General features: G+C 36.9%; 5 protein-coding genes across 5 annotated transcripts; 2 read left to right on the plus strand and 3 right to left on the minus strand.

Annotated features, from left to right (window-relative positions):
* Window positions 1–793: 793 nt before the first annotated feature.
* LOC108605315 (probable 4-coumarate--CoA ligase 3) lies at window positions 794–2641 on the minus strand. The gene is made up of 4 exons (XM_017994985.2): window positions 2498–2641; window positions 1962–2362; window positions 1791–1907; window positions 794–1736 (listed from the first exon to the last, which is right to left on the minus strand). Exons 1-4 carry the CDS (start codon window positions 2639–2641, stop codon window positions 794–796), a joined length of 1605 nt encoding a protein of 534 aa, XP_017850474.2.
* Window positions 2642–4128: 1487 nt separating this feature from the next.
* LOC108605314 (4-coumarate--CoA ligase 1-like) lies at window positions 4129–6026 on the minus strand. The gene is made up of 5 exons (XM_017994983.1): window positions 5883–6026; window positions 5554–5761; window positions 5307–5496; window positions 5136–5252; window positions 4129–5077 (listed from the first exon to the last, which is right to left on the minus strand). Exons 1-5 carry the CDS (start codon window positions 6024–6026, stop codon window positions 4129–4131), a joined length of 1608 nt encoding a protein of 535 aa, XP_017850472.1.
* Window positions 6027–9843: 3817 nt separating this feature from the next.
* LOC108606285 (putative uncharacterized protein DDB_G0271606) lies at window positions 9844–11536 on the plus strand. Its single transcript, XM_017996265.2, has 3 exons — window positions 9844–10163; window positions 10217–10393; window positions 10446–11536. Exons 1-3 carry the CDS (start codon window positions 10030–10032, stop codon window positions 11374–11376), a joined length of 1242 nt encoding a protein of 413 aa, XP_017851754.1. The 5' UTR covers window positions 9844–10029; the 3' UTR covers window positions 11377–11536.
* A 1070-nt stretch (window positions 11537–12606) lies between these two features.
* LOC108606286 (farnesol dehydrogenase) lies at window positions 12607–14284 on the plus strand. Its single transcript, XM_017996267.1, has 3 exons — window positions 12607–13218; window positions 13959–14099; window positions 14218–14284. Exons 1-3 carry the CDS (start codon window positions 12607–12609, stop codon window positions 14257–14259), a joined length of 795 nt encoding a protein of 264 aa, XP_017851756.1. The 3' UTR covers window positions 14260–14284.
* A 2756-nt stretch (window positions 14285–17040) lies between these two features.
* LOC108606284 (putative mediator of RNA polymerase II transcription subunit 26) lies at window positions 17041–19181 on the minus strand. The gene is made up of 3 exons (XM_017996264.2): window positions 18952–19181; window positions 18419–18895; window positions 17041–17867 (listed from the first exon to the last, which is right to left on the minus strand). The coding sequence occupies exons 1-3, from the start codon at window positions 19065–19067 to the stop codon at window positions 17177–17179; spliced, it is 1284 nt and encodes a 427-aa protein (XP_017851753.1). The 5' UTR covers window positions 19068–19181; the 3' UTR covers window positions 17041–17176.
* Between the last annotated feature and the right edge of the window lie 6389 nt (window positions 19182–25570).

Raw genomic sequence — 25570 nt, forward strand, 5'->3', positions numbered from 1 at the left:
TCAATTTTGGCAGTGTATAAGCCAAAGCTGCAGCTGCAACATGTGACGCACATATGAATGACGGCGAAGTGACATCAATTCGCTTTCAAAAATGTTTGTGTGTGTGTGTGTGTAAGGGACAGCAATGAATCCACTAGAAGTCGCTTACATACTTTTTAACAGCAGCGCATAATAACAACAACAACAACAACAATTGCGAATTGTTGCTTTTGCCACAATGTTGACATAAAGTTGCTAGTAAAACTGCCAGCTGCACAGTGGCACAAACATAAGCTAAACAGCGTTGAAATTAAATTTAACTAAAGTGGTAAAGCTAAAAAAACTGCATTTAATTTTCTAAAGCGTAAACAGTTCAAAACTTAGTTGCGCACCACTGTGCGCTGTTTGGTTTATGAAGTGGACTGGACCGCGTTGATGACTTGGCAAGACATGCGGCATATACGGCAAAAGTTTCAGTATCAATCAATGACAGTCAATCAATCATTCAATTGAAATTTTGAAACAATGCAACGCATAATAACAACAACAACAACAACAAATATTTTGTTGTAAATTTTACAGAAAATCTCAACGAGCGCGCTGCGTTTAATTAAAGCACTAGCTGAGCTTTATATTTGTTGCTAGTCAAAGTATAAAATTAAAACAGGCAAAATGCAGTTTATAGTTATATAATATAATTAACTATATACATTTTGTAGCATGAAATTATATTATTTTATTATCACAACATTGATTATACATAAAGTAGTTAGAAAAAAAAAAAAACAAAAAGAAGCCTGAAGCGGCAGCTCATTTACTTAAGTGCCATAAACATTTCTTTGGCGGCCTTGCGCATAATCTTGCCATTGACATTAGTTGGCAGCTTGTCCGTGAAGCGAACGCCGCCATGTAGCTTCTTCTCTATGCCCTTCAGGCGCCGCTCCACATGCTGCTCAATCTGCTGCGCACTAATGTCGCAGCCCGCGGCCTTGACCACCAGCGCAGCCGCCAAGTCGCCATAGCGCTCCTCCTTGATGCCCACAACGCACACGCTCTCGATCTGTGGCAGCTCCGCTATGACGCTCTCAATCTCTGTGGGCCAATAGTGATGACCCTCATACTTGAGCGTCTCACGCTTGCGATCCACAATGTACAAGAAGTTCTGCTCATCAAAGTAGCCCAGGTCGCCGGTATGAAACCAACCCTCGCTGTCCTGCATCTTAAGCGTCTCCTCCGGATTGCCATAGTAGCCCGCCCACTTGCGTCCGGCGTGCACACAAATTTCACCCACCTGCTTATAGCCCAGATTCTTGCCATCATCGTCCACAATGCGTATGCGATTGCCCGGCTGCACTCTGCCCGCCGAGGCGTAATTGCTTATGCCCAGATTCAGCGTAATCGATGGAATCTCCGTCATGCCATAGCCCGAGTTCAGCAGCGCATTCTTGCAAATCTCCTGCGCGCGCTGCAGCGTCGCGCCATTGGCCAACTCGCCGCCATAGGTCAGCTGACGCATGCTCGCCATTGCCTCCGGCGTATACGCCGGACAATTGTTCAGCACGCTCAAATGTCTGGGCGGCATTATGGTGAAGCTAATTTTGTAGGTGTGCGCCAGGCGCACAAAGTTCTCCGGCGCAAAGGGCTTGGCGGTCACCACACGCGTCGAGCCAAACACAGTGCAGAAAATGAAGGCAATGAGGCCACTCACCCAGTCCAAACTGCTGGCCACATAGACGACAGTTTCGTTGTTCACAGGCCTATTAAATAATATTAATTAAATTAAAGAACTCATTGCTTATCCATTTGCTTACATGTTATCCAGCGTAAGCATAGCGTTGGATATGCACACAGCCTTGGGCAAGCCCGTGGTGCCCGAGGAGCATAAGATGGCCATGGTTTGATCTCCGCCTTGCTGCAGCGCCTGCGGTCTAAATCACATGCGTTATACATGTCGTATGCTTAATATTGCTTGCTCAACTCACTGATAAAACATTTCTGTGGCTGTGCTCGCCTCCAGCAGCAGCGTCTCTATATGTGGCACGCCATCCAGCGGCGCATCGAGTGTAAAGATTTCCGGACTCCACTCCAAAGTTGCCTCGCGCACTTTTTCGTACTCAGCGGCATCGACGAAGATGACACTTGGCTTGGTTATTTCATAAACAAACTTGATCGTGTCTGGATCCCACACGGGGTTGACTGTATGAAAGGGCGTGGCATTGAACAAACAGCCCACAGCCAATGGCATCATATATGTTGTATTCCTGCCTGTGATTCCAATCACATGCTCGTGCGTCAGTTCACGCTTCTGCAGCTGCTGCGCTATGCGTATGGCCCAGGTGAGGGCCTGGCTATTGGTCAGAGTGATGCCATCGTCATCGTTGATCTGCAAGTAGCAGCCATAGCAATTTAATTGCAAATTTGCATTTGCACGTTTACAAAATTCCAAATATTTAATTTAATATTTTTTTATTAATTTCAATTTAATGTTCCACTACTTTATTTATTTATTATTTCTTACCTGACAAACATTTGTTGGCCAATTCTTCATCGTATAGTGAATCACCTTGCCCACAGATGTGTTTAGATCGTAGAGGCGACTCCTTGGCGCTCCACTCCAGATCTTATCCTTCTCATTGTAGCTTGTGGGTATTGCTGCTGTCATTGTTGGCGTTTTTACTTTCACTGTCTTGCATTAACTAAATTGCATTATTTATATACCTGGTTTATCCAGCTGCTATGGGGGTCGGGAATTTAATTTAATCTTATCACAATCCAGCGAGTATTTTCCATTGATCAACAAAGCAACTATCAAATTCTTTAATTTATCATAAATATTGCGCATATAATTTGCATTTGTTAGTTTATACAGTCGAGCTACGCTATAAGTGTTTTTATTATATTGAAAATTTAGCGACATTTGTACATTCAATTTATTTAATCTGAAAATATAATTAAAGTACGAAAATTAAGCAAGTTTGCTTTAGATCAGCTCAGTAGAATTTTAAACTATTTTTGTAAAATTAAAAAAGGCAGATAATGCAGATTATTTTAAAATTAAATTAATGACTATAAATTTTTAAATTTTTTTAAACAGTTTTTAAACTTGTCTACATATTCTAACGCTTAAAAGAATAATTTCAATTCGAAATTCATTTTGCTAGTGCCCACTGTAGGGCAATTCCCTTCCTGTTTGCTAAAATATTATCGGGTATGCGGTAGATTTGAGCTATTGCATCAACTGATACTGATAGAGAGTCCGGTCATACGTCAGTTCAATGCTTACTGATGTTTATCAATTACCTTGATGGCAACAACTAAAACTTTTATGTGCCAATAACTTTGCATCGAAAAGTTCAATTGGTTGCAATCGAGTTTTAAGTGAACGCCAACCCCAAGCATAGCTCAGAGCTTAGCAAAAGGGGCAAGTGGCAGCTGCTGTTTGAAATTTTGTTAACAACAGCAGCAGGACAAATTGTATTTTTTTACTACTGCGCGAAAGTATGCAACACTTAAGCTACAACTAAAGATAACGCTTCGCTTACGTAGCAAGCGAATTGAACTTTATGCTTAGCAATTAATAAGTTTAATAAAGATAATAAAGCCACCTACAATTCATTGATAACTAGTTTAATAAACAATAGGGTTGAGTCATTTTTTAATCAGTTGGAGAATTATTCAACAAATACATATATTTAATAGTAAGAAAATAATAAGAAAATGTTAACAAAAATTAATGTATATTAATTTAAATAAAGTATTTAAAATTTATTTATATATTTTTTAAAAATAACGTAGTTGTATTTAAAGCAAAAGGTATGTAAACTATGTTGCTTAACTTTTTTGTTTACAATTAATTATAAAGCAGGCATATAGTAACAACAAAAGTCGAAAAATAACGTTAATTTATATGTTTAACACTCGAATTATAGCGAGGCCTATATAGTGTGCCTTATCAACTATTCGATTAAACTTGTGCTCACACTTTGAGCAACTTTTTTCTATAAGTTGGCAAGCATTTGTTTATAATTTTAAGCTAGAGATGTGCGCGTGCATATATTTAAATTTTAATTTTTAAATTTTTCTATTGCATATTTATTGCAGCTAGTTAGTTAGTTAGTTTTTTATAAAATAAATTTGACACTTGGCTCATTAATTTGCCTGCAGCGCTGCAAATAACTCTCGTGCCTCCTTTCTCATAATCTTGCCATTGTTATTGATGGGTAACTTGTCCGTGAACTGGACGCCAGCGTGCAGTTGCTTATGTATGCCCTTCAAGCGTTTGGCGACATGGTCACGAATCTCATCAGCGCTAATTGAAGCGCCAGCGCTGCTTACAATTAATGCACCCGCTATGTCGCCATGTTGCTCCACATAAGTGCCCACCACACAGACGTCCTGCACCTGCGGCAGCTCCGCTATGATAGCCTCAATTTCGTTGGGCCAATAGTGCAGTCCTTCGTACTTGAGCGTCTCACGCTTGCGATCCACAATGTACAAGAAGTTCTGCTCATCAAAGTAGCCCAAGTCGCCGGTATGAAACCAACCCTCGCTGTCCCTAATGCGACGCGTCTCCAGCTCGTTGTTATAGTAGCCCGGCCAGTTGCGTCCCGTGTGCACCAGAATCTCGCCCAGCTGCTTATGCGGCAGATTCTCGCCCGCCTCATTTACAATTCGCATGCGTATGCCTGCCTGCAATCTGCCCGCCGATGCGTAATTGCCTATGCCCAGATTCAGCGTAATCGACGGCACCTCCGACATGGCATAGGTGGTGTTCAGTGTGGCGTTCGTGCAAATCTCCTGCGCGCGCTGCAGCGTCGCCTGGGCCACCCATTCGCCACTGTAGGTCAACATGCGTATCGACGCCATTGCCGCCGCTGTGTACGCCGGACAAGCGTTCAGCGCGTTCAGATGACGCGGTGGCAAAATTGTAAAATTTATTGCGTATTGCTGCACCAGGCGCACAAAATTAAGCGGCGAAAAGGGCTGATTCGTTATAATGCGCGTGACGCCAAAGACGCCGCTGAAGATCAGGGCAATGAGGCCGCTCACCCAGTCCAGACTGCTGGCCACATAGAGCACAGTATCGCTATTCACTGGCCTAAAGCACAACAACAATACAAATTAGTTAGCGTATTTTTATTTATAGCCAGACTTACATATTTTCCATTATAAGCATGCGATTGGACATGCAGACAGCCTTGGGCAAGCCCGTGGTGCCTGAGGAGCATAAGATGGCCATGGTTTGATCTCCGCCTTGCTGCAGCGCCTGCGGTCTAAATCACATGCGTTATACATGTCGTATGCTTAATATTGCTTGCTCAACTCACTGATAGCACATTTCGGTGTCTGTCGCCTGCAGCAGCAGCGTCTCTATATGTGGCACGCCATCCAGCGGCGCATCGAGCGTAAAGATTTCCGGACTCCACTCCAAAGTTGCCTCGCGCACTTTTTGATAATCGGCCGCATCGCAGAAGATCAGACTTGGCTTCGTTATCGCATACAAATGCTTGAGCGTGTCTGTTTAGCAAACTTTAATTAAATGCATGCCAAGTTATGAAGCTATGAAGCGTTTACCTATGTCCTGCGCTGGATTGACGCCATGATAGGGCGTGGCATTCATCAAACAGGCAATGCCCAGGGGCATCATGTAGGTTGTCATTTTGCCGGATATGCCAATGACATGCTCGTGATTCAGTTGACGCTGCTGCAGCTGCTGCGCTATGCGTATGGCCCAGATGAGGGCCTGGCTATTGGTCAGAGTGATGCCATCGTCATCGTTGATCTGCAAGCAGATTTAATTTGTATTTATTATATATTAAATATAGTGATTGGAATTGTATATTTAATTAGCAATAATTATGCTTAATAATTTGCTAAATTTATTTTATTTGTTTTGTGCTTACCTGACACACATTATGTGGCCAATTCTTCATGGTAACGAAAATCACTTTGCCCACAGAGCAATCGGGGCTGTAAATGGAACTCCTTGGTGCTCCGCTCCAGATCTTGTCCTGCTCATTGTAGCTTGTGGGTAATGCTGCTGTCATTTTGCTTTGCGGTTACTGTGCAGCAATCCAAGTGTTTGCTTTGTTTATATATCATGCCAGACAATTGAACTTTAAACTTAAAAATATATCGCACCACATTCCAGTTTATCTATAGCTTATCTATGGCTATTTTTAATCTAATTCTAATGGCTAATCAATTGGCAATGTTCTGCTTCCTTCCGACTTGCTTAGTCAGTATTTGAATTTAAACAGTTTGGACTTTGTGCCCTAGCAGTTAAAAATTTATTTCTGTATAATACTAGCAAATTAATAGATATGCCAAATTGTGATAAAAAAAATACACTGCAAAAAATTTTAATGTATAACAGCCATAAAGTAAAGTAGAAATATTTATACTGTTATATAAAAAAAAAATACTAAACAATTATAACAAGTTGTTCTGTTCCTTGTTCCTTGGTGTCTCCTTTCAAACAATCCCTTAACGAAATTTAAGCCAAAAATTTCATTTATTTTGCACAGTGTAATTAAGCCGTTTACACAACATTATTTTATTATTATTTTAATTTTTGTAGTGTTGTTTTCTTTATCTTTATTTATTTGTAATTAAAGCTTTCGCTTTTTTGCTTTACATCTTATCGCGTTGATTATTTTTAGTTAGTAATTTTGTTCTGTGTCTTCTTCTTCCTCATTCGCATGCAAAGCAGCAGCAGAGAGTTAAGCGCATTGTCTGATATTTATAGCTTTGCAATTCGGTTGTCGTCGGGGCTAATCATATCCTAGAGTAACTATGTTTTGCCATATGGCCAAGTCATTGACATCGTCGGGTGTATCTCTTGGTTGCACACAGAAAGGGAAGAAGAAGCAGGAAATTGTGAAATTTGTGTGGCAAGTGGAAAATGGAAAATGTTGAAGCGAAAGTTGATGTCGTCGACAAAAATGTTGCACACAAGCATTAGAAATTATTTACAGTTACGTTGTGCTGCGAGCCAGTCAAGAAGAAAACAGCAACTAGAATTTATGCCGCACTGTTGTTGTTGTTGCAACATCATGCTGCATGCCCCATGACCCATGTCATTGTACCCCTTGTGCTTCCACCGAGATGCACTTCAATGCAAAAATGACAAGCAACTTTTTTGGGGTTACCACGAAAATCATTTGGGGGCATGCGGCAGTGGCAACAATAACAAAAATATAACGCAAACTTTCTCTAGTTTGCGTTTTGGTTTGCACCAATTTTTTACCTGCTGCTGCTTTCTAATGGAAAATGCAACAACAATAAGCAAGCTTAACAACATTGCAAATTGGCCTGACCCTGTATATAGATATAACTATATATAAATGATAAGTTGTATTTGCAATTGTCGAAAAAATAAAAACGAGCTGCTCAAATATTTTTAAGAATTTTAAAATAAAAAAAAAAAAATCAAAGCTTGCTAAAAATAAAGTTTTGATATAAAAAATATATGAAAATTATTTTTTTATAAAACTTATTTATTAAGCAAAATTTAATTTAATAATTTGTATTTTATTTTCTAACAGGTGAGTTCAGCTTAATATATGAAATCATCTTTGAAATTATGTAAGTTAATAATGAAATTTTTTAAAATATATTACTTAATTTAATTAAATATTTTTAATATTAAATTTAATATTTTGAGCTAAAATCGAATTTGTTTGTGCAGTGTATTTGCAAATTGTTTGAACCAAAATTTGATGGCAAACAAATTTTACTTTAATTGTGGCTAGATTGTTCGCCCCCGCGCCTCACCCCGCCCTCGAATGTTCGCTCATCAGTGTTGCATTGAAAGCGTGAATGTTGGCAATAGCTAGAAAGAAGAAGCAGCAGTGAGGCACATAATAATTATACAGCAGAGAAAACTGCGTTCCATGCTCGATTTAGTCGTGACACCTGTCCAGATGCTCAGGTGTTCAGCTTGTTTTTAACGCTGACATGCAACGCCGGGCGGCATAATTAAAAGCTAAGTACCTGACCGGCAGAACACACACACACACACACACACACACAAGAAAATAGGGCCAAAAGCTAAGAGAGCGGCCCAGACCAGAAGTTGAGCTAAATTCCCTAGACAAAATGCAATGCAGACACTTCAAGTTGATAGAGCGCAGCGGAGCGTTGCGGGTGCTGCATTTTTATTGTCCGGCGTGGCATTGTACGGAGTCCGGCTAAATGGAGTTTGCCGCCTGTTAAATTTTTCACGCTAAGAACTTACGGCAAATATGTTTTAATGAGTTGGCCAGCTAGTGTCTGTCGCAAGTATTTCCTTGCCTCAAGTGGCGCCGCCAACTGCGTTGCATATATAAATAGTTCAGTTCGTTGTTGTTGTTGTTGCCACTTGAATGAGTTTATGGCTTAAATGCTAAACTCACTTTTAGCTCAAGTTGCATTTCATAATAAAGCAAAGCAAAGACTTTGCAACGAAATGTGGCAAGTGCGTTATCAGCTAAGAGCGCACCTGACGCAAATTGTTGCAGCAAGCTTATCATTAAGTTTAAGCTGCCAGCAGCTTGTGGCAATTCTTGTGATCGTCAGAGCAGTTGAAAGCTTAAGCTATTTCTTTCAAAAAAAAGTGAGGCAAATAATTAATAGAAAAATTAATGTGCAAAGTGCATTTGCTATGGAAAAAGTTTAGAAAATTGCCACTAATACTGAACAATGTATATTAATTTACTAATATGTATATATGAGCATAAACAAATGTATAAACAAATTTGCTGCGAAAGAAGTTTAAAAAATTTGCGCTAAGCTGAATAATTATAACAAATAGTTATAAAAATGTAGTGCATTGTATTAAAATATATAAATAATATAAAATATAAAAAATATAAATAATATAAAAAACATTTAACATTTGCGCTTAAAGTTTAGCAAATTTCCACTAAACAACGCGCGCGCAACTCAACAGACCAAACGACCGATCAGCTTGACTGCCAAACGTTTACTAAACTCACTCGCCCACGCTTAGCCGAAGCCTAGACGAACTCTCTCTCTCTCAGCAGAGCCGACGCACCTACGCTCAGTGCAGCGAGCGCGCCTCGTTAAATTCGTTCGTTGCTTGCATGTGCGTGTGTGTGTGTTTGTGTGTGTGCTGAAGCTCACACTAAGCAAGAGAGCGCAGCTGAGCGAGAGCGCGTGAGTGTTGAGTGATCTACTAAGCGCCTCTGGCTCTCGCTCAAACGTTTTGACGCTCAATTTACAATTCTCTGTGCTCAATTCTTTTGCTGTGTTTTATTTTGCGTGTGCGCTTGCATTTTAAGCAGTGCACTCATTAAATTTGTATATTCTTTATAACAAAGAGTTTATTTAATAAGAAAATTGTAAATTTCAAAGTGAATTTTGAAGCAAAAGTGTTTATTTAATAAGAAAATTATAAATTAAAACGCGAGAATTGAAGGAAAAAAATTTATTTAATTAGAAACTTAAATATTGTAAAGCGAATTAAAGCAAACGAGTTTATTTAATAAGAAAACGGTAAATTTCTAAGCAAATTGAAGCAACAAAAAATAAATAGAAACGCGACAATTGTAGCAAAAGAGTTTATTTAATTAGAAACTTGAAAATTTAAAAGCGAATCGAAAGCAAAAGAGTTTTATAATAAAAAAAACTTTAAATTTAAACGCGAGGGTTGAAGCAAAATTAAATTGAAGCAAAAGAGTTTATTTATTTAGAAAATTGTAAATTAAAATTGGCGAATTGAAGCAAAAGAGTTTATTTAGAAACTTGAAGCTTTAGAACGAATCTGAAGCAAGTGTTTATTTAATAAGAAAATTGTAAATTTAAACGCAAGAATTTAAGCTTATTTAATTAGAAAACTCTGTGGCTCAGCGTTGAGCATTTTTAAAATTTGATCAAAATTTGCGTTTTCACTCAAAATGGCAAAATAGTTTTATGAATAGTTGGCCAAACAAACAAAACTGAACGTACAGTCAGACTGAAGCGCAAACAGTTCAAAAAAAAGGAAAAAAAGAAAAGAAAAACAGAAAGGGAGCGAGAGAGAGAGAGAGAGAGACGCGCAGCTTGCTTATGGCATTTGTGGCAACTAATGATCAGCATGGCAATGAAATAATGCGCGTGGTGCTCAACACTGAGCCAAGGGGCAAGCGAACTGTGGCATGTTGCCAGAATTTGCGCATCAACTGCGGCCCGACGGATTTGCGGTAAGCGCTTAACTTGGCTAATGAGTGGGTAAAGTGAGTGATATAAGTTGCAGCAAGGGACGCTTCGATCATCGGCTGCGCTTTCATTACTTTGCGGATGAGCAGGCGAAGCCAAAGAAGACGCAGCGCGCTGTGCTCAGCAGCAGCGCGCAAAAGCTTGAGCCAGTGACGACGCAGCGAGCAGCGCTAAGCAGCAGCGCGCAAAAGCTTAACGAGCAGCTTAACAAAAAGTAAGTTGTCAAATTGCAATTGCAGCTTACGCTGGCATAAAATTGTTTGCAGCGAGCAGCAGCAGCAGCAGCAGCAGCTACGACGCGCCAAGAGCAGCAGCGGCCAAAAGCTGCAGCGCGCCAACTCAGACATGAGCGAAGCGCAGCAGCAGCAGCTGCAGCGCTGGCAGCGCGAAAAGTTGACAGAGCTGCGCCAGCAGCGTGCAGAGCGCAGGCTGCGCGAGCAGCAGCAGCGTGAGCGACGCCAGCAGCGACGCGAGCTTGCCGCCGATGCTTGGGAGCAATGGGCGGCCGAGGCGCGCCACAAGCCGCGACCAGTGCCCATGGGGCATGGCTTGGACTCGCTGCGTGGCACGCAGCATGTGCACTATGAAAATCCAAGCAAGTGGCAAGTGGCAGCGCCGCCGCCGCAGCCAGCACCAGCTATGCAGTCAACGTCAACGCAAACGCCAACGCCCAGACCACGAACCGGACCCGACTACAAGCGCATTGAACGCTTAGCGCAGCCGCGACGCATGAGCAAACCGCCACCGCTGCCAGCGCCGCCGCAGCGCGAACGTCGCCGCTCGCTGGAGCCGTCGCCAAGCATCATCGCTGCCATTTGCCGCGAGCAGCGCAGCAGCTCCATGGAGTGTTTGCAATCGCGCGGCAATTGGCGCAGGCGCCACAAATCGCCGCCAGCCAACGGCGAGCAGCAAAGCAAAAAAGCGCTGCCGAACAATTTTGAATACAAGCGCAACTTGCTGTGCTACAAGCTGCGCGCTTGGGTCGATGAGGGCGAAGCTCTAAATCGCTCTGCTCCAAAACTGTTGCCGACGCAGCAGCCGCAGCCGCAGCCGCAGACGGCGCCGCCGCCAGCAGCTGAACCGCAGCTGAAGCCACCGCGTAAATCCGCTGGCTGCAATGCCACGCCCATGCCCACCAAAAGAAGCGGCTCCGATCTGCATAGCAAGACGCCGCGCAAGTCCAAACCCTGGCGCTGAAATTTGTTAACCAACGCACACACACACACACACACACACACACGCACATACATATATATTTTTTATAGCTCTCGCATGCAATTTATTTGACATATTCGTATTTGATTTCCTAATTTTATGTACGTGGTCTAGGCTAAACTATTTAGAATATAAATGCAAGAGAGAATCTAAATGTGTTTAAATTTTAAAAATTAAGTTAGTTTTATTATAAAATATTAACATTCATTAATTCTTTAACGCTCATTGATTAAATTTCAGCGCTTTTCTGTTTTATATATAGCATGCTTACTTTATATATTTAAAACATAATTTAAGCAATTAATTGGCATTTAAAGTATTTACGCGCTTCGCTTTCCCAGAACGCATTTTAAATAGCAAACTGAGTTCATTAACCGCTCATAATTTAGTAGATGGCTGCATTGCTCTAGCTCTTCCTATCTCTCTCTCTCTCTCTCTCACTTTTACACCTTTTCAAAACTCATATTGCATCAGCAATGCCTCTTAAATGTTTTGCTTTGTTTATTTGAGTTAATTTATTTCCCAGTCGTCGACTGCTCATTAAATAAATAAATAAATAAACAAAGGCTGTTGTTGCCTTCAGCGGCGAAAATTTCAGCGAGTTCAACGTTTGCGCTTGAACCTAAATTTAAAATGTTTTTAAATTTTGCAGCGCAAATTTTATGGCATTTATTTAGCTTATGCTAAATTCAAAAAATATATATATACAAATATTTAGTTTATGCTCGAGATTATTTTTGATTATTTTTTATGGTATTTATTTAAATTTAAATTTTTGGTTTAATAACAATTTGTATTTAAATTTAACAATTGCACAATAACTAGTTGAAAATGCATGCTTAAAAGTATGCTATGCATTTTTGCTTTACATATTTGGCTATTGAAAAATTCTTTCAACACTCTCTCAGCTTTATGGCTTAATGCTGCGGCACTTGCGAGTGTAGCAAGCAAGCTGTGGCATGTTTGTTGGCCTAGTAGACAAACTAACCCAAATAGCTGTAGTGCAATCAAAAAAGGAAAAGAGAGAGAAAGCCAAGCATAATTTGATTAGAGCAAACAAGCAATGAAAATGCTGCTGTCAGTGGCTTCAGTTTGCAAGTAAATCGATAAGACTTAGACGCAAGCGAGGGGGCATCGCTAGGGCTTCCAGCTGGCGCTGCGTGGCAAGTAAAGTTGCCTGGGCCGGGGCACGTTAGTTAGTCTTGCAACAGCATGGAGCGTTGGCGCAACAAAGTGGCCGTGGTAAGTGGCGCCAGTGGCGGCATCGGTGCTGCCTGCGCCCAAGCGCTAGTCGGAGCCGGTTTGGTGGTTGTCGGCTTGGCGCGTCGCCAGGAACGCATCGAGGCGTTGCGGGAAACGCTGCCAGCGAACCAGCGTAGTCGCCTGCATGCGCTCAAGTGCGATATACAGGAGGAGCAGCAAGTGCTGCAGGCATTCGAATGGACGCAGCGTCAGCTTGGCGGCGTTCAGCTGCTCGTCAGCAATGCGGGCATCATTGCCAGCACCGAACTGAGCGGCGCACAGAATACGCCGGAGATACGCCGCACGCTCGAGACGAATATCATGGGCAGTGTCTATTGCATACGCGAGGCGTTTCAATCGATGAAATCACAGCAGGCGGCGGCGGCGTCGTCAGGTGGTGGCGGCGGCGGCGGCGGCGGCCATGTGGTCATCGTCAATAGCGTGGCGGGACAGCAGGTGCCCAATTTGGGGCCGCAGCTGCCATCGCTTAATATATATCCGGCCAGCAAGTTTGCTCTGCGCGCTATGCAGGAAATCTATCGTCAGGAGTTTCAGCGTCATCAGACACAAGTGCGGGTATCGGTGCGTATGCGCAATTTGCCAGCACAGTGGGTCAACACCTAACATTCATTTCCATCAAAGTCAAACAAAGAATTCTTATTTACTTCAATTATTAATTGAAAATCATTCGCTAAATTTTTGTTAACATTAATTTCCATTTAATTTAAGCGGCAAATTCCAACAAAGAATTCTTATTTATTTTAAATAATAATTCAAAATCATTAGCTGCAGTTTTTTGGAAATTTATTTATAAAAAATCATTTACAAAATTTTATTTTGATTTTTATGCACGCAATTAATTTCGAATTTAATTACTTACATTTTCATTTGATTTTTTGTGCCACTGTGCAGTAGCTTGCTTTTAAATTGAATGCAACAGTGGGTCACAAACAGACACAAGCTATAAAAAAAAATTAAAATTAATTTTCATTTTATTTAACAAAAAAATTTGTTTACAAAAATAATGCGCTAACTGCAAATTTATTTATATTTATGTAAAAAAAAATTCGATTAATTTTATTTTCGAATTTCGAATTTAATTACTTTTATTTCTATTTTATATTTTGCGCCACTGTGCAGTAGCTTGCTTTTAAATTGAATGCATTTTTAATAATTTGCCTTTAATGCTGCATAAAATGCAATTTTATACAAAGATTTTTGCTATGCCCTTGCCACTGCCCCAATGCTAGTCACGTTGCATGCAACACACACACACACACACATACACTTTTGTGGCTCACAAACCATTTTCGCAATTGCAGACCATCAGTCCGGGCTTGGTGGACACGGATATTTTGCCCGCAGAGCTGCAAGGCGTCATCAAGCAACACATGCCCATGCTGAGCTGCAAGGATGTGGCCGATGCTGTGCTTTGGACCATCGCCACGCCCCCCAACGTGCAAGTGAGTGTGCCTGTGTCTGTGTGTGCCACACATGCTTAGCATGCCAATAATATGGCTATCTCGCTCTATCTCTATCTCTGCATTTATTTCAACTATATATTATATATACTTATGACAGGTGCAGAATATCACCATCAAGGCGCAGGGTGAAAAATTTTAAGACGCTGACACGCCCACTTAAGCAATTTTCTTTTTTAATTCTTATATGAAAATCTAAAAATATAATATGCAATTGCCTATGCTTAATTTCAAAATAAATTCAATAAAATAAATAAATTTACTAGCTCACGTTTAAGGCTGAGCGCACATTTTGTTTAAATATGCAAAAAAAAAATGGCATAAAGTTATTAAAATAATTATGTCATTTTAAATTAAAAGCAATTTGCTTAGTTAATTAAACACAATTAAAATTATTTAATTAATTATAACTATTTGCTTGCTAAACTTGATTTACTTTGTGTTTATTTTTATTTAATTTTATTTTATTTACTTTGTGCTTATTTTATTTAATTTTAATTTAATTTAATACGTGTTATTTTATTTTATTTAACTTTTTTGTTATTTTATTTAATTTTATTTTATTTACTTTGTTTTATTTTTATTAATTTTATTTTATTTAATTTTATTTTATTTACTTTGTGCTTATTTTTATTTAATTTTATTTAATTTACTTTGTGTTTATTTTTATTTAATTTTATTTTATTTACTTTGTGTTTTTATTTTTAGTTTTATTTTATTTACTTTGTGTTTATTTTTATTTAATTTTATTTTTAGTTGTTATAACAAAGTATTTAAAAAAAAAAAAAGTTTAGCATGCAGTTTGAGCAGCTTCTTGATATGCATTAAAATAAAAAAATATTTATTAAGTAGAGCAAAGCAGCAGAAGAAGAAGAAAGCTTAGTGACAGCTGCGCTTGAACTTTTTGCACTTGTATTAAATTTTATTTTTATTTTTAAGCTCTCCCAAGTTAAAATTGTTTCGTTCCTTTAATATTTATGGCAATTTATTGCATTTTTGATAGCTCAGTGCGCTGCAGCTTGACGGCTTCAGATTTTCATTGATTTCCACAGCTATTACGGTAATTTGCAATTAAGTCATTGCAGTTTTCAGTTTTTTTTTTGGTTGTATTCCAAGCTTAATTACAAAATCCACGGGGCCATTCCGAGCAAGCAGCTCAATCTGCTGTTTTCAATTAAGAGACACAAAAGCAACGAGCAGCCGCCTTTAGCACAAGCTGACACACACACACACAGATACACACATGTGTGTGTGTCTTCATGTGAGTGACCCATGGCTGATATTGTAGTCAGAGACAGTTGAAAAAAGAAAACAGTGAGTCTGAAGTTTTTGGCTTTTGGCCCTGGGACAAGCCATGGAACAGCAAACAGTGCTAAGGGGGGGGTGGTGTGGGGCAACAAAGGTGAATGATAGGAAACAACCACACAGACAGTCACTTGCCCACTTATCCTTTTAATCCATTTTCATTCTCTGTTGTCACATGGCCGAACGCTCAAACCAACAACAACAACAACATGAAGAGTTTTGTGGCAGCTGCTGCTGCTTGGCTTCAAATGCATGCAACTGCATCCAGCCATCAAATCTTTGTGTGTGTATGTGTGTGTGTGTGTGTGTGCTTGAGGTAGGCCTCAATTCCCATAGAGCATAAGCAGCGGCAGCTACTACTATTGATACTACTAAAAAAAAAGAGAGAGCGTAAGAGATAGCAATAGAGCGAGTGAGCTGCATGTGTGTGTGTCTGTGTGTGCTCGAAACTTTCAACGAAATGCTGCACAAGGCTTAACGCCTGCGTCTGCTGCAGTTAACGCTGCTGCTGCTGCTGCCATTGAAGCTGCCATTGTATGCTAAAGTTAAAACGCACGATTAACTAGCGAACTACATTAAGCCATTTAACTGCTTACGCTTATTAAATAAATTCTGCAATGAAATTTCATTGCCAATTGCTTAACTATAAAAATAACAACATTTTAATAATAATCGAATTAACTTTAATTTGTTTTTATTAGTTTGACTTCCATTTTTTATGAATAATGAATTTTTAGAATTTTTTCAAAACTATTTTCAAAATTATTTTTATTGCAATTACTGATCTCTTGTTTAATTTTTTTTATTTTTATGCATAATGAAGTTTTTGTAACAAAAAATTTACTGTATGCAATATTTTGTTCGAATTTTTTTCAAAATTATTTTGAGAGCATTAATGAACTTTTGTTTAATTTTTGTATTTTTATGCATAATAAATTTTTGAAACAAATTGCAATATTTTGTTCGAATTATTTTAAAATTTAACTTTAATTTGTTTTATTAGTTTGACTTCATTTTTTATGAATAATGAATTTTTAGAATTTTTTTTTTAGCAATTACTGATCTCTTGTTTAATTTTTTTTATTTTTATGCATAATCAATTTTTGAAACAAAATTTACTGTATGCAATATTTTGTTCGAATTTTTTAAAAATTATTTTGATAGCAATTAGTGATCTTTGTTTAATATTTATGCATAATGAATTTTTGAAACATATTTTCAAAATTATTTTGCTAGCAATTATAGCAAATACAAATATTATAAAATTATTATTATTTATGCAAAACGTTGCTCATTGCTGTCTTATTGTTTGTTTCTAATAATTAAACATTTAAACAATTAAATTTAATAATAATTAAAGCTTTAGTTTGTCTCTTGAACAATTTAACTATTAATTAATAATTATTATGATTATTAATTATTATGCTTACATTACCCCTTTACTTAAATATCTGACTACGCCCTTGACTACTTTATAAATTTGATTATGATTTAATCTTTGGTTTATGTCTTGAACAAAAATTTGTATGATTATTAATTCTAATACTTACATTGCCCCCTTAACTTACATTTCTGACTACGCTGCTGGCTACTTCATAAATTTTTGTAGCGTTTGCATTTGTGAATATTTTGCAATTTTTATTGTTGGCCAAAATAATTGTGTGGTGGGGATTTTGCTGGGCACAGTAAAGAACAGAAAACAGTTGGGAATGTGCAGCTAGCGAAGATGAAGTGTGAACTGGAGACTGGGCACACTATTTGCGTTTTCGCTGCATTTGCACACCATCGATGCTGTCCAAGCGTTCGCGGAGCGCGCGCTGCGCCGCCGACAGTGGCACATGCAGATAGAATGCCTCCTGTTGTGCCTGCTGCTGCCGCAGCGGCAGCAAGGACAACGCGGTGCGTCTGTATAGCGCCGATTGTGTCTTCTCCAGCAGCTGGGCACGTCGCATTGGTTTTATATAAAGCAGCGGCGCATTAGCATCGAATTTGCTTTTGCCTTTGCCTTTGCCTTTGATATTCGCAGTCGGCTTCACTTGCTGCTGCTGCTGCTGCTGCTGCTGCTGCGGCGGCTGCTCTTGTCCTTTGGTTTTGGCCTCTGCCTGCGCCAGCCAGCGCTGCCAGGCGAGCTGCGACTGCTTGTGCCGCAGCTCGGCGAGCACACGTCGCTCCAGCTCTTCGCGCTCATGTCGCTGCCGCTGACGCAGCAGCTCATGGTCCTTGCGCCGCTGCCAGTCCTCGAAGCGCTGCTGCGTCGCCGCGCGCTGACTGCGCGCTCTGCTCTCCACCAGCACCGTGGGCAGGCAGCAGCTCAGCTGACGCTGCTGCTTGGCATGCAACCAGTCCTTGTAGCACTTTTGCGACATTTGCTGACGCAGCTTTTGCAAGTGATTCAGTCGATGTTCCTCGCGTCGCGTATCGCGTTTTCGCTGCATGTCTTCGCGTCTGGAAATGCAAAAATAAATTTAACTAAAGTACGTTGAACTTGAATGAAAGCAAATAAGAAATTTAATATAATTTAAATGAATTAGCAAGTTTTTGTCAAGTTTATTGCAAGTTGCAATTTAATTATTATTTATTTATGTTTAATTTACTTTTCCAAGTCTTGCAACAAAAAAAAAATCGAGAAAATGCACTTTTGAAAAAAGTATTGCCTGCTTTTTGGCGTTGCTTGGTACTCAACATTTGGCAGTAAATTTTTATTCAACTAATTCGAACAGTAAATGTGGCTTAATTGTATAAAAATGTTAGCTAAATAGTAATTAAATATTTTATATAAATTATATAGCTAAATGCTCCCTAGTATTTTTTAATGCTCTATGCGTCGAATTATAAATGAAAAGTTAAAATTATTATTTAATCAAACTAACAGTAAATGTGGCTTAATTGCATAAACAAATTGGCTAAATAATAATGAAATATTTTATATTGCGTAAGGCTTATTTCAATGCAATTCGTTGTTAAGTTCAAATTGAATTATTATTTGTTTAACTTACTTTTTGGCCGTTAGCCACTCCTCGAACGAGAGCCGACGCTGAAAGGACTTCAGCTCACGCGCATTCATATTGTGCGGCTGCAGCGGAATTAGATTCATCAGCTGCTGTTGCAGCTGCTGCTGCTGCGTCTGCAGCTGCGACTGCTTGACCGAGCTAACGAAGCTGTAGCGCAGCGTCTGAAGCAAGCGGCTGTCGCTGCTGTAGTTGCTCGGCTGCTGCTGCTGCTGTCGATAGGATTGGGATGGAACGCTGTACAGACTGCCGGACTCCAAGCGCTTGGGACTGAGCACTGAGGGCGTTGGCGGCGGCGTTGGCGACGTCGACGGCGTCTGCTGTGGCTTTTGTTGCCAGCGCGGTTCGGTGACCGCGGCGCGACGCGTTTGCGAGCAGCCACTGCCACTGCCATTACCGTTATGCTCTGCTTTATCACGCAGGCGCAGCCGCAGCGTGGGATAAACTGCCTGCTGGCAGTTCGAACTGCCAACGAACAAACGTCTCAGTCAATAAGTCAAATTAATATTTTAATTACTTACGCCACGCTGTTGGCTACGCTTAACGCTGGCTGCGCTGCTGGCTTCGGCTGCGACGCAGACTCATTGCTGCTGCTGCCGCTCAGAGCGGCCAATTGCCGTTTCTCAGTCGCAGGCATTTGGCTAACGCTTCGTTTACCAAAAACTTGAATTTCTACGGTCTAAAGGAATTTAATTTTTTTTGTTTTTTTTTGGGGAAATTTTTCTATTTTTTTGTTTGTTTTTGTTTAGGTTAAAAACAGAATTTTGACTCGAAAATGCTTAACGTCTTGACAGAAATGTCAGCGCGCCAGTTAAAAATAGAGAGTGAGATAGAGAGAAAAGCATTAAAGATGTAATAATAAATAATATTAATGCATTGATGGCGGCTTTGAAATATATAAGTATAATTATTACCAATTTTTATTAATAAAGAAAGAAATTTTATTTTTTTTTGGGAAATTTGCTATTTTTTTATTATTTTGTTTAGAAATATCAGCGCGTCAGTTAAAAAGAGAGAGAGAGACGTGCTGTTTAAATTAAAATAATAAATAATATTAATGCATTGCTGGCTGTTTTGAAAAATAAAACAAACAATTGCTAGAATTTTAGTAAAAGTTTTATAATTAAATTTATGTTAAATTAAAATAATAAATAATATTGATTTAGCGCTGGCAGTTGCTAACATTTTTGCAATTTTTGTATAAAAGTTGCAAAAATAATAAATAATTATTTCTATAATTATAATAAAAACAACAAATGAAACTTTAAGCAGCATCAACGAGAAAAATTTAAAACATGCCACACACACACAATTAAAATCAGTTGAAAGCACAAACTTCAACCATCACTCAAACTCTTGCTCACTCTCACGCTCTTGCTCTCCTTCTCCCTCTCCCATTCGCTCTTTTGTTGGTTTTGTTTATGCTGAGGTCATGTCAAGTGGCTGGAACGCCAGCGTTTATAGCTCTATTTTTTCTCTTGTTGTTGTTGTCGTGTCTGTTTTTCGCTGTTGCAAAGTTGCAGGTGCAGGTGCAGGTGCAATGGTCGCAACACTACTTAGCACAGTTCAGGTGAAGGTCGCTGCATTCCATCAAGTATTTGTCGTAAACAACAATAACAGCAGCAACAACAATAACAAAAAGAAGAAGAAGAAGAAGAGCTATGACAACAATAAGCCAGAGCGCCAACAATTTTTGTCTCTTTTGGCATTTGCAACAATTTGTTGAGTGCAAGGTGCAAGCTGTAAGCGCAACACACACACACACACACACACAAACACACATATATGTATGTGCATGTGTGTGCGTCTGTTTGTCAGTCAAAATGTCAGTACGGCTGCCGTATTTGTTTTATTTTAATTGCAGCTGAGTTGCAACTCAGCTTTTGAGCTTTAAAGCATTGTTGCAAGTCTTTGGGCGTGAGCCTGCCTCATGCCTCATGCCTCAATTGTAAAGTTATTCGCAGCTTGCACACAGCGAGTTTTACGTCTCGTTGCTGCATTATAATGAAATTTTAATTAAATAAATGCTTAAGTAGCAGCCATTGTTGTTGCTCCTGCTGTTGCTTTTGTTATTGTTGCTGCTGTTGCTTTTGCTGTTGCGTTATTAAGCATTAAACATTGCGGCCGCGGTTGACACATGGCAATTGCCAAAAATAATATTATTCACAACAATTTAATTGAGTTGCAAGCTGCGTGTCAATACAGTTATTCAGCTTTTGTCTTATTTAGCTGCCAAATTAATTCAGCCTATGAGCTGAGCTGAGCTGAAAATTAAGCGTTGTCGATTTTCTTTCTTAACATTTTATTCATCATTTTGCTATAAAATTTGGTTTTTATTTAAAAGTCTTTTATTATAATTAATCTGTACTATATAATCTATAATTTATTTTTAAAATTATTAAAGCTTTCTTGATTAAATAATGAATTTGAATTTTTTGTTGATTTTCTTTAATAACATTTAAAGTTTATTAGCTTATTAGTATTGTTGAATCTATACTTAAAGAATTAATTTAATTTATTTTAAATTTAATTTTAGCTTTATTTATTAAATATATTTTTATTTAATGAATTTGAATTTTTTGTTGATTTTGCTATAAAATATGGTTTTTATTTAAAAGTCTTTTATTATAATTAATTTATACTTGTATTAATTTATTTTTTTAAAAATATAAAGCTTTCTTGAATTAAATAATGAATTGAATTTTTTGTTGATTTTCTTTAATAACATTTTATTAATCATTTTGTTATAAAATATGGTTTTTATTTAAAAGTCTTTTATTATAATTAATTTAATTTATTTTACAAATTATTTAAGCTTTATTGTTTAAATATATATTTTTTGTGTAATAAAAACTTTTTTGTTGATTTTCTTTAATAACATTTTATTAATCATTTTGTTATTAAAATTTTTTTTGTAGTAAGAGTATATTATAAATAATAATAAAGAATTCTCGCTTATTTTGGCTTTTATTGTTTAAATAAGTTTAGTTGGTTTGAATTACATATATTAGAACATCAAAAAGTTATTGATTTACATTTGTTCTAAACTTGTTAATGAAACATATTATAATGCACTACCTTAAAAAGTTTATTATTATTTTTGCATATATACTAAAAATAAATTCAATTTCATTTTAATTTATATTTAAGCTTATTGTTTGAAATATGTAATATCATTTTTTGATAAAAATAGTAAGGAATTTTAATTTTTCGTTGCTTTTAATAACATATATAATTCATATTAATTTTAATTAAAAAGTTTATTATAATTAATCTATACTAAAGAATTGATTTAATTTATTTTAAATCTTATGCAAGCTTTATTGCTTAAATATATATTATTATTTATATATATATTGCTAAAAAATATTTTTGCTAGCTGCTTGCATTTGGCTAAAGCATTTAAAGTTTAATGAAGCTGCAGAGCAAACTCTGCTGATGCCTTTATTAAGCTATCTGTCTCTTTCACACACACACACACACACACACACACACAGTAGTTGGTTTATCATTTGTAAGTTGCTAGCTTACGCACTTCAGTTGACATTTGTTATTGTTGGGCGGCAACTTTTTTGGCAAAGCGATCGATCTCTGAAGCTCTCAATGCTGCTGTCGGATAAACGTCGCTTATATAGAGGGGGGGAGGGGTGGAGGAGCACACAAGTGCAATCAGTGAAAGTCAAAAAGCGAGTCGCTCTCTGCTCTGGCTGTGCGTCGCTTTCAATCCCCCAATTGCTGCCCTGCCTGCCACACGATATCATTTGATTTCATTTCGATGCAACGTTAACGTTTTGTTTTCTGTTTTTGCAGTTTGTTATTGTTGTTGTTGTTGTTGTTGTTATTTTTTGGCTTTTAAACTGTTTTCTGTTTCTTTTACTTGGCGCGCGGCTCGCATTGTGCATCCTTAAAATGCTCTCGCGCACATAAATTGTCAATTGCAATTGCAGCTGTGTGCGCTGCGCGAGAAAAACAAAAATAACGCCACGTTGGGCGTTGCCGCCCACTCACACTGTCAGCACTCCTTGGGGGGGGCTGCTGCTGCCTGTGAAATGCCACACTGTTGTAATTGAAAAAATTGCGTTGCAACTTGTAGGCATGATTTAAAAAAGTGTGCAACAAGACTTGCAACATGAAAAACGCAAAAAAAAAAAAAACCGAAAAAATACAAAAACAAGCGTATGCACTTGAAAAAACGTGTAGCATGCTTTTTGGCGCTGCTTTTATTTTGAACATATCGAAGGCAGCCAGCAGTAAATTGTACAGTTAATTAATATAAACATTTAAATAATAAATAAATTTAAGCAATAGCTTGAATTTTGCTAGCTTTTATCAATTCAATTCCATCAATTCAACATTTTAAAATAATATTATTAATATGCAAATAATATTTTTTTTTATACTAAAAATTATAAACTAAATAATGCATTTTGCTGCTATTTGTTTAAATTACTTTAGATAAATAAATACAATAAATTCAATAATAATATAAATATTTAAATAATAAATAAATTTAAGCAATTGCTTAAATGTTGCTATTGCTGTAATCTTGCACTTTTACATTTGAAAAAAACAATATTATCAATTTTACACAGCTAAAAGCCTAAAAATTATAAACTAAGTAATCTTAAGGCTGCAATTTTATTTAATATTTGCTTAAGTTATTTTAGATATAAAATAAATGATTTATATATAAATAGCCAAAATATTTATGTGAAATATTTTGTAATTATCTATTATGTATTTAATTAAATATTTGCGCAGCATTTTAACAACAATTCTAATTGTTTTGTGCAGTGCTGAGTGAAAAAAAATCAAAAAACAGAAGAAAAAAAATTGCCATGCCAATTGCTGAGGCAAACAATTTGCGTGCTGCTGTTGTTTTTGTTGTTGTTGCTGTGTCAGCAATTTTTGGTGGATTGCCTCTTGTTGCCATTGCCACTGCTGCTGCTGCTGCTGCTGCTGCGGGTATTGGCAAATGCGTCGAAAGCCAATAAACGTGGTCACACGCACACACACACACACACACAGCGTGAGAGTTACACGCATAAAAAAAAACAGACAAGACAATAAAAAAATAAATATATATATATAGTATAGAGTCTCTTTGTATATGTGTATAAAAATTAAGGGATAAACATAAAGTGACGCGTCGTGAGGCGTGTTCATGCGTTTTACAACAAACAGCAACAACAACAATAACAACAAGAGCGTTAACAGCAAGCCACAAACAGCGAGCAGCACATCAAACAGCCACAAAAGCTTTTTTAGCTTGCAACAAATTGTGAATGCTCTGCCCCATCAATTTTTGCTTGCCCCATCGCCTATATATATATATTGCTTAATTTATACAGAGTATATAACTTAAGTATATATGTGGCATATATGCTTAAATTTAAATATAAAGCATTTATTTAAATTATAATACTCTTGCGCGACAGTAAAAACACGTGTAAATACACAGCGAAAAAAAAATAACATAGCACAATGTTGCATAATTTTTTTTTTTAATTTCAAACTCAAAATATTGCAGCGTTTAGTTTTTTATTTACTGCTTTCTGAGAAATTAATTTCTCTTTTTATTATCAATCAACATAAATAATTCAAAAAAAGAAAAAAAAAACTACTACTGCTTATTATGTTTATTAATATTATTATTATTATCAATGAGCATAAATAATTAAAATTATTAAAAAAGAAAAAAAACTACTACTGCCACATTTAAAATATTTATTTAATTATTTTTTATTAATATTATTATTATTATCAATCAACATAAATAATTAAAATTATTGTTACTGTCACTTTTAAAATATTTATTTAATTATTAACAAATATTTTTAATAATATGAAATTATGCTGACATGTATTTATATTTTCCAATATTTTGCATAAATTGATTTCGAATTTTTTGCATTATTCTGAAATAATTTCAATAATCCGTAAATATTTTAATACATTATTTTAAATTAATATATAGTATATATATTTTATGCCTGCCTAAATTTCTTTCAGTGCATTTATGCCTAATTTTCAATTGATCATTGCTCGCTGCTCTGTTATAGGGGCAGCGGCAATAATTTCAAATACACTCATTACACAAAATATATATATATGCATATGTATGTGTGTGTGTGTGTATTTTATTCATGTTGCACGTAGGAGCAGCTGCCATTGACATTGCCACAGTGTCCAAGCTTTTGTAGCTTTATTAAAAACAGTGACAAAAATTCAGCGACAATGGTACGTGCCCAGCCTACACCTGAATCTGATGTATATATGCCAGAGTCCAGAGCTTTATCATCAGCAGTCAAGGTGAGCTGAGTACACTGAGCGAAGTTTATAAGTAATTAGCCAGGTCAAGTTAGAATGCAACTTAAACCAAATCGTTATAGTTGCAAAACTTACAGCGATTTTATGCTCTAGAATATTTAGTTAATTTATTAATTGTTTGCTAATTAAGCTTGCTAGCATTTATATACAAAATATCTTTAAATTGTACTTTGTTTCGTGGAACTTCTGTCTCTTTCTCTCTCTCTGTTTCACTGTTAGATTCTCGCTTTGGTTTGAGCTTGATTTGAATTTCGGTGGCACCACTCAGATTATTTAATATAGACTAAATTAAAATGTATGAGAATTCATGTTGTAGATTTTTGTTATTACAATTTTATAATATTTACACTGTAAACAATTTTTGAGCCGTTACTGTTTATTATTATTTACTAATAGCAAATTATTAAGAGCTTTATTTTTTAAATAAAATGATAACAGTCGCTGCTTATTATTAATTTATTATAATAATTTTTTTAAACATTAATATAAAATGTTATATTATTAAATATTTTTGACTCAATTTTATTAACACTATAAATAATTACTGAACAATCAGCCGTAACTAATGGTAAATTATTAGACCTTAAGTTTTAAAATAAAATAAAACCGTTCGCAGCTTATTATTAATTTATTATAATAATTTTTTAACATTCATATTGTATGCTATATTATTCAATATTTTTGGTTCAATTTTATTTTATTTTTTACGCTGAAATTATATTCATTTTTTTTAATAATAATTCTAAATAATAATTTTTTTAATAATACTTCAAAGTTTAAATATTTTCTGTTTTTTTTTTTTTGCAGTGT

The sequence above is a fragment of the Drosophila busckii genome, chromosome X, assembly GCF_011750605.1.
Source record: "Drosophila busckii strain San Diego stock center, stock number 13000-0081.31 chromosome X, ASM1175060v1, whole genome shotgun sequence".
Classification (NCBI taxonomy): domain Eukaryota; kingdom Metazoa; phylum Arthropoda; class Insecta; order Diptera; family Drosophilidae; genus Drosophila; species Drosophila busckii.